We start from the raw sequence: 12,565 nt of genomic DNA on the forward strand, positions 1-12,565 counted from the left end.
CACATTGCTCACATCAGCCAAGAGGTGGACTCAACCTAAATGTCCATCTACAGGTGAACAAGTAAAGAAAATGTGGTAAATAGACACGATGAAATACTATCAAATCTTAAAAAAGAAAATCCTGTCATGTGCTGTAACATTGGATGAACCTCGAGGACATTATGATAAATAAGACAGTTACAGAAAGACAAATACTCCATTATTCTACTTATATGAAGTATTTAAAGTAGCGAAACTCTTAGAGAATAAAATGGTGGTTGCCAGGGGTTGTGAAGAGGGGGGAAAAGGGAGTTGTTCTTCAATAGATATAGTTTCAGTTTCACAAGATGACCAAGTTCTAAAAATCTACTGAACAACAAGGTACAGTTAACAATACTGTCTGTACCATACACTTAACAATGTTTAAGTTGTTCAATTTTATATTGTGTGTTCACCACAACAGAAAAATTTTAATGAACTGCTAAAGACCTGAGAATAGTGAAACAATCTTGCTTGAAAAGGGACAAAATTGGAAGACACATTTCTCAGTGGCAAACTTAATGCAAAGCTACAGTTAATTTTGACAGTGTGGTACTTGCAAAGATAGACCTACTAATCAATGGAGAGTCTAGACATAAACCCTTACATATATAGTCAAATAATTTTCCACAAATGCACCATGATAATTCAATGGGTTAAGAATTCTCTTTTCAACAAATGGTGCTGGGAACAACTGGCTATCCATATTCAACTGGATCTCTACTTCACATAATACACAAAAGTTAACTCAAATCAAAGACCTAAATGTAAGAGCTCAAACTAGAAGATTCTTAGAAGAAAATAGGGGTAAATCTTCATGAGCCTGGGTTAGACAGTGGTTCCTTAGCACATTAAAAACACAAATGACAAAATAAAAAATAAGTTGGACTTCATCAAAATTTAAAGTACTTTAAAGTACAGTGCTTTCTGGACTTCAGGTGCCTGGGTGGCCCAGATGGGTAGGCACCCGACTCTTGATCTTGGTTCAGGTCATGATCTCCCCCAGTTTGTGGGTTTGAGCCCCATGTCAAGCTGTGTGCTGATGGTGCCCAGCCCGCTTGGGATTCTGTCTCCCCTTCTCTCTGCCCTTCCTCTGCTTACGTGAGCACATTCTCTCCCTCTCTCTCTCTTTCTCAAAATAAGTAAATAACTAAAAAAAAAATTTTTAAGCTTCTGTGCTTCAAAGGACACCCTCAAAAAAGTAAGAAAGACAACCCACAGAAAGGCAAAATACTTGCAAATTCTACATCTCCTAAAGGACTTGTGTCCAGAATATAGTGTCCAGAATATATAAACAGCTCTTACAACTCAACAATGAAAAGACAACCTAAATGAAAAATAGGTAAAGGATATTACAGACATTTCTTGTTACACAGAACTCTACAAATGGCCAGTAAGCACATGAAAAGACAGCCAACATCATTAGCCATCAGGAAAATGCAAATCAAAACCATTTCACACCCACCAGGATGGTTAAAATTAAAAGACAATAGCAAATTTGGAAAGATGTGAAGAGATTAAAAAACTCATACAGTGTTGGTAGAAATGTAGAAAGGTGCAGCTTCCTTGGAAACTTTGAGGAACTTTTGCAGTTCCTCAAAAGTTAAAGATAGAGAGAGTTGCCATATGACGTAGCAATTCCACTCCTAGGTACATATCCAACAGAAATGAAAACATTTGTACACAAATGTTTACAGCAGCAGTATTCATAATAACTAAAAGGTGCAAACAACCCGAATGTCCATCACTGGATGAATGGATAAATAAAAGATGCTATATCCATAAAATATTAATTGTACGTTTTTAACAAGTAAATTTAGTATATTACATGCCAACAGAGCTATTAAAAACAGTATACTGCTATGATTATATAGTCCTATCACATAAAATATTAAATATTCCAATTAAAAAATAACTTAGAAATTATCAAACTCGCTTGTTTTACAAATGATGAAATAGAGGCTCTCAAACCTGGGTGGGAAAGAATGGGGCCTGTTCTCAGTCTGGAGTAGATAATGATGTGCTGCTTCTTGCACTAAGATACTGACTGGATGAATACTAGATGGAGCGTTCCTATAGATAGCAGCTACTGCCGTGTATTCTTTTTCCCTTTAATTATCATATAACTCTGGCCTACTTCTAGGGGTGTATTTTTGTTGTACCCTTACAAGTCCCTCTTTCCTCTTCTACTTCACCCAACACAAACTATAATAAATGGAAATAGGATAGTTAGAAGGGGAAAGCTAACATACCCTTGCCTTGTCTGTGGGAAGGCCACCAGTTCACCTCAGAGAATCAAGACAGATTCATCTCAGTATCATGTATACAGAATTTCCACCCAATGGCCAAGAGGCTGGAACATGCCCTGGCTGGGCACACGGCTGTCAATTATTGAATATAATTTTTACTGAAAGAAAGCATCTCATCTAAGGGAAGGACTGTGAAAAATGGCCCATCTCTCTTCCCTGAAACAAGGACAACTAAGCCAATTATACATTCACAAGACACCATGAAAAACTTACCAGAGAAAGCTTCAAATACAACTATTAAAAGGTTAACCTTGGCTAAAAAAGGTAGGGTGAAGTAAAAACTATAAATAACTTTACAGAGATTTGCTAATAAATTATTAATATATTTGCAAAGGTATTGGAGGGCCCCAAAGAGTTTGGTAAACTGACAAAAATCATTGAAATGAGAAAAACAAAATTGTTTTATTCATCTCTGGTAACACAGGTTTTCCCTGTTCAAAAAAAATGAACTTTTAAAGAGAGATGAGGTATGACAATTATTTTCTATTTAAATGTTTTGAAAATTCTTAAAAATAATTCTATGAATCTTCTAAAATGTTAAAGTAGTATTTTCCCAATGCAAAATCTGCAAATATTTGTCTTATGACCTGAAAATGATCTGATACTCATCCTGGTTTTCCTTTGCATTGAGGCAACAAAGCAAATACATTTTTTAAAAAATCAAGTGATAACACCAGGCTATGCCAGAGGGAAATCAAAGGGGGAAAATAGCAGCATAGGAAAATTAGTAGACTATATTACTTTTATACAGATTTTAAAACATATATATCCATTAATTATCAATTTTTTCTAGATACATAATAAGATAAATTGCTAACAGACCCATTCATATACACAATTCAGTCAGTATAAAAAACGTTTAATTACAATATACTAGTCACCAGAAATACCACTTTTATCCTCTGAAAGATTAAAAAATGAAAATAACACTTTTCATTGCTGTCAAACGTATTCAATTTTCCCCTCAAATGAAGTTTAGATGAAAACAATGTGAGTGACAAGCTCCAGCACAGGCAAATCTTGGCAGCCCTCAACTCTGTCTATCTCCTTGGCCTGTTAAGCAAAATTCCTTCACAAACTGTTGGTCTTTGCAATAACTCCTACAAAGCTCATTACTGCCAGCATCAGCCTATCCCCCATGTTGTGCATTTATCCCTGGGATGCATATCAACATGTGGCACATGTCCTTGACATGCACAGAAGAGCTGCACCCCAGGACAGCAGCACGCACGACAATAGTGTCGACTCTTACTTCTTTATGGTTGCTGGGATGTAACCGAGAAATCTAATAACTGTGACAGTGGGGCCTTTCGGTTTTTCCTTGCATTTCTAGACAGTGAAGCTGCACAGACACTAATGAAAGGTTAAATGAATAGGAATAGTTGACAAGAGGTACAATAAAGAAGGAGCTTGGTAATCCACAGACACTGAGCAGAGATCCTTGGTTCAAGCAGAGAAAGGACAGCACATCGTCGAGTCACAATATTTAAAACAGCTTGCTATACACAGAGGCTTTTGTGTCTGGGTACACGTCTGGCTTTGGACTAAAAAAAAAAAAAAAAAGGGATACTGAAAAGGAATTTCAGCATGGGGCACTTTGGCAAATGTAAGGTCATAATAAGAGAAAAATGTTTTGTGTGGGTTGTTACATCTTTGTACTGAACACAAAAAAGCTGGGACTATGAACTCATGAACCACAAGTTCCAAGACAATACTGTACATTTTGACAACTATTAAATACTGTATCTAAAGGGCTGGTTTGATGTGATTCCCACTGGTAAGATATACATGCAATGACTCATATAGCTGTTCCACATTCGGCCTTCCTTGTGGAAGAATTCCTGATACTCATCTTAGAGTTTTGCAGTCAATTTCTAGTTTTCAGTGAACATGATTTGTTACAAATATCACTAGAACTCTCAAGCCATCTTCCACTCATTGCAAAACTTCCCAGCAGCCTACTGTAAGGAAACTGAATTTATCATGCTAGCAAAGTTGAAGTACAAGGCAAACTTTTTGTAATTTCAAGTGACTACAATAGTGAAATGCCCTCAACTAACATTCTTAATTATTAAACTTATTTATTTTAGTTTAGTGCTCTTCTCACTACACCTTAAGGGAAGGTTATATACCTTAGGGAACTGATTTTAAATTATAATAGCAAAACTATATCTAAATTACTAAGAAAAAAAATGTTCCAGAATGTCAAGGGAAACATACAGTAAAAAACAAAAAAATATTTTGACGTTGTTAGGTACTGATTTTTTTTCAAAGAAAAAACTTACGACTCTGCTATGGCATGAACCTTAAAAAATGATTATCTGTAAAATCATCCTATGCATATACATGAGTTGAATATAGGTTCACAATAAATGGTAAAAGCGTACTGAGAACATGTTTTAAAACAAGGCAGCCTCTTTGAACAGCCAAATTAAATTACAGCTGAACTCTTGAGTGTACTGAGGGATCTAATAAGCAACAAATAAAGACTTTTATTGGCTAGCAACATAATGAGAGTTACTGTGTGAAAGATGAAAAAAAGACAAATCTGGGTAGTTTATCTCATTGGATTATACTATTTACTTAAATGGTAAATAAGTTTGTCCAAAGTAATGCTACTAAAAACTAGTATGTAAATATTAAAGAGCAATTATGATCAATGACTCTTTAATGTAAACATATTGCAAATTCCAGTGGAAAGACTGATAAACAAATGTGAAATTAAACAACAAATATTGAATTTAATACCACTTAAGTTCTATTTCTTTAAATTTAACTTACTTACTGATTCGTAATATATCAACGTTATAAATGGTTTACTATTTTATGCTTATAAACGAAGCATTTATTGTAAAGGAATTTTCTCTCTGGAGTACGGCAGTTGTATGTAGAACTCCTTCAAAACCATTATTTACAGAAAGGAGGTTGTCCTTAATGAACTGAAAGAAGGTATTCCCCTCCTCAGTGATTTGGTAGGAAGTTACTTTTAATAGAACTTTGAAGAGTGGCCTCCTTACAGAAGTCCCTCAGTTGGCGAAATAGACAGTATTTAGCAAACCAAATCCTATTTAAAGCGTATTTGGTCGCATTTTGCTTGATCTTCAAATCACTTCAAATCACATAAAAGGTAGAGAACCCTAGAATCCTTAGCTGACTACTTAACTATTCTTGTAGAAAGTTCTGGTGCTTTTGTCACAGCTTAAAAAAAAAAAAAACAAACAAACAAAAAACCAATAGCACCTCCAAGCCTAAACATTAAGCCAGTATTTATTATCTACTCTTTTTCTACAACATTCTGACTGCCAGAGTGATTTCTGTTAACCTTAAGTATGTCTAATAAAATCATAAGGCTCCCTCTAGCTCTTCAGAGAGGAGTTTACTAACCAATGATCCTATGTAATTCCCATCCAACAGAAAAGATTTTAGGAGGCTCCCTCCTCTTCCACAAGAAATGTTTTCAACTGTTTCTTGCAAGGGTGTAGATGGTATATGAGACCATCTGCAGGGGAATTCACAAAGCACTGCTCCTTACAGCCACATTAATTTCATCTATTAATTGCTTCCAACCTAAGCTTTGTATGGAAAATTCTAGAGTAAAACTTTAACCTGTTTAAACTACATATACATTCCCAACTTAGATTTACCAAGCTAGTTAAAATTAATTTTCATCTCAAAAAACAAATAACATATATGAATATCTACAGAAATCCAAACTTGTGATCTGGTCTCAGTTCTAAAAACCTACATTTAAATGCAGAATCTTGACTTAAAAAAAAAAAAAATGTACTGACATCGTATCTCTGGAGTTTACGTAAAATAAAAGATGCTGATGGTAACTGCAGAAAACATTTCCACGTACCCAAGTATTTACACACAACACTGGTAATGACTTTCTTAATTGTTTAATCTTTTCTGCGTTTCAGTATTGGATATTTTAGGGTGGCAGTTATTTAGAAGACTATAAATAATACAGACGAAGTACACCATTGATATTTAGCCTATCTTACGATAGTCATAAAAGCCACAGTCAACAGGCAAATCATTTCAAACAAGTGAATATGAAAAGTGCTAAATTGGAAAAAAAAAAAAAACGCTAAAACGAACTCCACACACTCACAAAGGTCATCTTTCACATACTTCTGGAATATTTAAAATGGTGCTGAACCTTAAGTATAAAATGAAAAATAAAGGGAACCACGAACTTCAAGTCATCACCTATTCTGGTCTCCCTTAATATAAGAAATATTCCCAGGAACAACAAAAAGAATAGCTCCTTCCACCCCCAACCCCCGCCCCTTTTTGAGCCAGTGTCCAATTTCTTCTTTTCTGAACAGCTGTATTATCCAACTTAAGTTGCTCTGCTAATTTCAGTCCCACAAGGACTAACTTGGAAGGCAAAAAAATACAAGAAAAGATCAATTTGCTGGGAAAGATCAAATGAGAAAACTGTGGGGACAGCACCAGGTCAGCGTGTGGAGAACTAAGCAGACCTGTTCTTCATTAACTGTGGCTCTCTGGGGATGTCACACACTACCTGTCCGTGGGCTTTATTGAACCGCCTAACCCGCCTCTCTGTTCCATTCTTCTGGGCCCAAGTGAATCATATCCTGCTGCTGACAAGTTAGCAGGGGACTGCGGCTGCAACATGAAAGTACTTTTCTTTCTTGTCTAAATCAGGCAGATTTTTGAAAAGACGACACAGCATTGACTCGTGACATGGCAAGATGAAACGAGAGGTCTGGGCCGGTCTTGGAGCTGTGCAGATAAAAGTAATCAAATGACACTCCTGGAATGCAAATTGGCATTCTTGACTGCAGCAATTGCACAACCATGAAACATCCCTGACAGCAAGCAAGATTAGGACAAAATGTTATGTAAAGCACTGAACTCAAAAACTCTCACTTGAAAATTCAAACTGTAACACTTACATTTTAATATAGCAATAGTCAGCTCTGCTTTTGTCTGCTTCTTTTTGTAATCACATATCCCTGCCTGACGGATCTCTCACATTTCAGGTAGAAGAAAAAAGAAAATAGGTATTGGGAATGTATAACTGCTATTAATGTTTCCTCTATATTTATTTTTAAAAAGCACAGGAGGGTGGTTGGTGCTTGTTCAAAGTTCTACATGCAAACAACACTGAACTTCATATTCTCCAGAGGGAAGGAGAGACAGTTTCAGACTTTTCTCACAAGATCCTCAAAGCGAGTTCACATTCAGGTTCAATATTATTTCCCTCAGGTGAAGATACTCTTGTACTTTGGTAGAGTGATTAGCAATCTGGATTTCAAATACTCTGCTCTCCGGGAACAGAAAAAGTAGCTGCAACTCAGAACTTCATTAAGGCTGAACACTTTAAATGAAACAGCTACAAATATAGCATAAAACGCAGATACCCTAGAAAGGTTCGCAAGGGATTCTGAGTGTGTGCGTGTGAGTCCAAACGGTAAAGAAAGGAAGTTCTATTAACTTGTATAAGCTCTCACTATTCTGGAGTATGTCTTCAAATCAGACACACTAAATATTAGCGCCAGGAATAAACTCTTCCAGTTAAAACACGTATGTGTGCGCACAGTGAACATCTGAAAATGCAGGATACGAAGCAGTGGATCACAAATGGGTGTAGGCACTTTCCAAAATGATTAGTATTTGGGAACAGGCGTGTAGACAAACAGCACACAGGCTGGGGTAAAGAAAAATAGGACCTACAACGGGCTTGCACAGTGTTCCCGCGTAAGATGCCACTGGAAGAAAAACTCAAGCACTGAACAGATAGATTTAATACTTTGTTTTGACGCCTCCGCCTAAAACACAGGTTCCGACCATTGCAAGTGTCCACGAAGTACATAAAAAATAATAAGGCAGGCCACTTTCTGCCACTTTAATCCTGGGTACACAGGATTATTTTATGGTGTCTTTCGTACATCAGCTTCACAACAGCTTGACTCTAGGGTAAATGGGAACCACTATAAATCGCACGCTGCTTTCAAAACCACTTTAATTTCTGTCAGCGTTACTGTAACCACAGTCTTGGGCGCACGCTACTTTTGTGTGTGTGTGTGTGTGTGTGTGTGCGCGCGCCTGCATTTGACAGTCGCATCTCCTACACTCCAGTTGTGACTTTGATCACTGAAACAAGAGATGTCACATTAGGGGGAAGGGAAGAGAGAAAAAAAAAAAAAAAAAAACGCCAACCCGCTATCTCCCTTTTCTACATATTCCATCTACACGCAGAACACAGTATATATCAGATCCCCCCGGGGGGGGAGGGGGGCAACAATAGCAGCACTGGGTGGAAGCAAACTAAAGGGAAGGGAGTGGTCCAACCCCATTGCTAACAAATCACTTCCCCGAAAGCGGACAGAGCGCTCATCACCACGCGAACTCACTGCACGCTGCCTCGCTGCAGAGAAGCCGCTTCGAGGAGAGGAGCCGTGCTCGAATCTCGCCTTCCCACCTCGTCCACCACTTGCACTTGGAACTTTTCCTAGCCTCACTACACGGGGGATGTCCTCCAGTTTTATTTTCTTTTTTTTTTTTTTTTTTTTTCCTTAATTCTGCCCCCCCTCCCCGGGCCCCAAATGCTACCCTGCAGGCAACGTGTAAGTAAAACAATTGGGCGCCTTGAAAACTGCACCTCAAACATCTGTCTCTTTCGGGTTTATTTTCCTGCCCCACGTTTCGCACATTCTTCAGAAAGTCTCCAGGAGCACCTTCCTACGTTTTCTTCATGTACAAAGGGAGGGTTCCCGAACGCGAGGGCGAGGGGAGAGGAAACGCCAAGGTGCCGGGACCCGGCGGCCGCGTCCTCGCGGCGCGGCGCACCAGCGCGCCCAGGCGCCCACGCCCAGCCGCCCGGCCCTCACTCGCGGGCAAGTTTTAAAAGTTACCGTTGTCCAAAACGCTTTCCTCTCCGCCCCGAACTCCCTCCAGCGCTCCATTCATCCCCCGCCTCCCTTCCACCCCGTCCGCCCCAGCCCGTCCCAACTCCCTGGAGCCTCTCGCTCGCCGGCCGCTCACCTTTCCTCGCCCGCCGCGAGAGGGGGCGAACTTCCGAGCCCCTCACTCTCTCCTCACACACATACACCCCTCCCACCCCGGAGCTCTCCTCGCAAACTTGGGCCAAGTTGAGGGGAAATTTCGGGAGCACGGCGGGGGCCGGGTCGGGCTGGGGTTCTCCCCTCCAGCCCGCCCTCCTCAGCGCCCCCCTCCACCTCACGCCGCCGGACCTGAGGAAAACACGGCCCCCGGGCGGCCCCGGGAGCGCGCGGGCGCGGGGCTCGCGTCTGACGAAGTCTAGAATAAAAAGGAAAGGAGGGTGGAAACTTCTTACCATCTCGGCATGCTGGTTGTCAAGTGCAGCCCCCGCCTCTTGGTCTCCTCTTAGCGGCCGCGCCTGGACCAGCCCCTCGGCCGCCTCTCGCTGCTTCTGTCTCGGCCTTTCTTTCCCTCCCCCTCCCGATTTCCTCCGGGCCGCCGCTCTCGCCGCCTCCGCCTCTCCCCGCCCGCCCGCCCGCCCGCGCGCGCCCTCGCCGCGGCCCCTCTGCGCTCAGGTGACTGATTTACACACGCGCCCAGGGTCGCCCTCGCTCTCCAAGTCGGAGCCTGCAGAGTTCCCCGGCTCCACGGGACAAAAAAAAAAAAAAAAAGGAACGGACTGTCCCAGGAGGGGGCTGCTGTGGGGGGCGGGGGAGAGACAGGCGGGCGAGGTGACCTGGGGCGGATTTGCAAGCCCCACAAGTTTCTCCTCTCTGCAAAATTGTCGTGACTACAATGTTGCTTCCCTTTTGCAAAATAGAAGTGGGTTAGTTTTGTTGTTGTTTGTCCTCAGATTCTAGGGGTTTCGTGAGGGAGGATGTATATTTCGCCTCCCCACCCCCCCACCCCCGCCCTGTTACTGTTCGCGCGGCTCCTGGTGGGGATGGAAAAACAACTTTGGCGCCCCCCGGGGGGTGCGGGCGTGGAGGTGGAGGTGGCTGCCAGCGCCCAGCTGTCAAAGGCAGAAACCCCGAGGAAAGGGCGCGAACTTTATCCCGACTGCAGCAAACCGCGGCGTCGCTTTCCTTTTCGGGCGCTCGCCGGTCTGTGTCCCCTTTGACCAGTTCCTCCTCCCGCACCGCCGCCGCCGCCCCCTCCTCCTTTCCCCCTTCCCCTTTTTCTCTTCCGCCGCGGCGGCCCCGGCGCCCCCTCGCCCCCGCCAACCCAGGTCCTCCGCGCGCCGCCTGACAGAAGGTGAGGGAAGCGGAGGAAAACCCAGGGGACACAAACTCGGGACAGAACGTGCTGGGCGAACAGGCAAAAAAGTTGCGCGCAGCCACGGGGGGAAAGTTACTGGTGGCAGCGTGTTTTGTGCCGGCCCAGACGTCGGCTTGCGGCGAGGGCTTCCTTCCCCTTCCCCTGGTCTGGGCCGCGGGCCTCGGGCTGGAGACGGCCCGGGGAGAGGAAGGGGACCGCCGTCTCCGCGAGGCAAGACCGATCACATCTGTGGGTGACACTCAGCCGGCCCGCGTCGTCCTGTCCCCGAGACGCAAAAACGCACACGCCTGCAGCTGAAGGACATTTCTTCAGTGCAAGCAAAACACACTCCCCAGCCGGCCGCAAGAAGGGGGGGGGGGGGGTGGGGGTGGGGGCGAGTTTAATCACCATCCGCTTTCTAGCGTACGCTTTATGCCAAAAAAACATCTCTGCGTTGTGCAGATTGATCATAGCTGGAGCAAACTTTCTGCTTATCTGACATGGAAAGAAGGCACAGGTTTCGGGCAGATTCTCTGAGCACTCACTAGAAATCGGAATCGTGGAGGACTTTTGGCAGAACAACAGGTTTGAATCATCCCTTCTTCCTTTCTGCCTTCCCCGAAGTAGAGGGGCAGAGAAACTGCTCCATTGCATCCAGAGGTCAGAATTAAATTCCTTTGAAAATATGTAGCCTTGGAAGTACATACTTCTAGGTTCTTTGATGCACAGTCTGGTCTTCAGTTTAATATAAATTTTCACAACAATTAAAAAGAATATTTGGGAGGCATGATGAGAGACTATGGCCCAAGTAGCCACAGCTGTTCTGAAAATGTGATTAGGCTTATTATTCACGTGGATCGCGCTTTTTAACAGTGGGGCCACCGCACCTGCAGTTCTGTGTATTGATTGGGTCCAAATTTCTGACCGTTTTTAGGCCCTTGGAAAGCAGATTTCAACTCATTTCTGTATTTGTGTAATTCTCTGCATCATCTTGTTGTGGAAAGGTCTGTCTGGTAAGGCTTCTACTATATTATTTATAGTAAATACCTTATAGAATTCTAGGCACATGGTTCATCTGGAGGTTTCTAGTGGGAGACAGATTACTTCTCTAGAGCATAAATCAAAGTAAAGACTATCTAATGACTACGCATATATATATATATATATATAAATGCATGTTCTCTAAGAAGGCTCATCTTTAAATGATTTGATTAAGGTGTGGAGCATGTTCCCTTATTCTGTAAACATCACTGTAACATCATCCTATAGTTTGTAGAAACTGATTACACAAGGGATAATGACGACCAAATGTGCATTCTGAGCAACTGAGGATCATCACAAGAATTCTCCAGAAATGAGCCAAGTTCCAATGTGTTTTCCTGTATCATGGAGAGACGAGAAAAGCTAGTTGCTAATTTCAGAGTCATTACCCATACAAATCCATTCACACACTTACCGCTTTGGACAACTGACAGACCAGCAATTGCCAAACAATTGTATTCACACAGTGCATTTTTGGCTGTGCACCTACACTGGCCAACAGCAGAAGTTATTCCACATCAAGTAACCTGTAATTTACATTCCCCTGATTGGTTCCAGATCTGTCTGTTTTTGATGTTAGCATACAAACAATTTATGTGAGGCAAGATGTGTCTATTTGGGATCCAGTGCCTTTCTAGAGAGTCCTCATTATAAAGATGTGTTGGGCCCAAAGAGCAGCCCTTGGAGAAGGTGGAAGAATTTACAGAAGCAAAGATACAGAGAACGCCACGGCATCTCCTTTCCTCCAGTGCGTTTGTATGGCAATTGGACTACAACCTAAACTCTTTTGTGACCTTCAAGACTTTAATGATCCATTCGTGCTGGGCTTTTCAACTGTTTTCTTCCGGTTTTTATTCCTCTTGTGACCACACTAAAGTCACACTGGCTTTCTTTCTGTCCACCTTGCCAAGCTCTTTCCTGCTCTTTGCCCTGCCATTCTCTCCACCTGGAATATTCTCCCC

General features: G+C 42.3%; 1 protein-coding gene across 13 annotated transcripts in view; it reads right to left on the reverse strand.

The window, feature by feature from the left end:
• Positions 1 to 9,772, reverse strand: part of BNC2 (basonuclin 2) — a 428,281-nt gene extending 418,509 nt beyond the window's left edge. For 12 of the 13 annotated variants that reach the window (XM_042912989.1, XM_042912986.1, XM_042912984.1 and 9 more), the window contains exon 1: positions 9,661 to 9,772. In XM_042912989.1, the coding sequence (XP_042768923.1) occupies positions 9,661 to 9,663 (3 nt within the window). In that variant the 5' untranslated portion in view covers positions 9,664 to 9,772. Of the gene's footprint in view, positions 1 to 9,347; positions 9,377 to 9,660 lie in introns of those variants that run through there. The other variant, XM_042912985.1, reaches the window with a different exon arrangement.
• Positions 9,773 to 12,565: the final 2,793 nt, after the last annotated feature.

Source organism: Panthera leo, chromosome D4, assembly GCF_018350215.1.
Source record: "Panthera leo isolate Ple1 chromosome D4, P.leo_Ple1_pat1.1, whole genome shotgun sequence".
NCBI lineage: Eukaryota > Metazoa > Chordata > Mammalia > Carnivora > Felidae > Panthera > Panthera leo.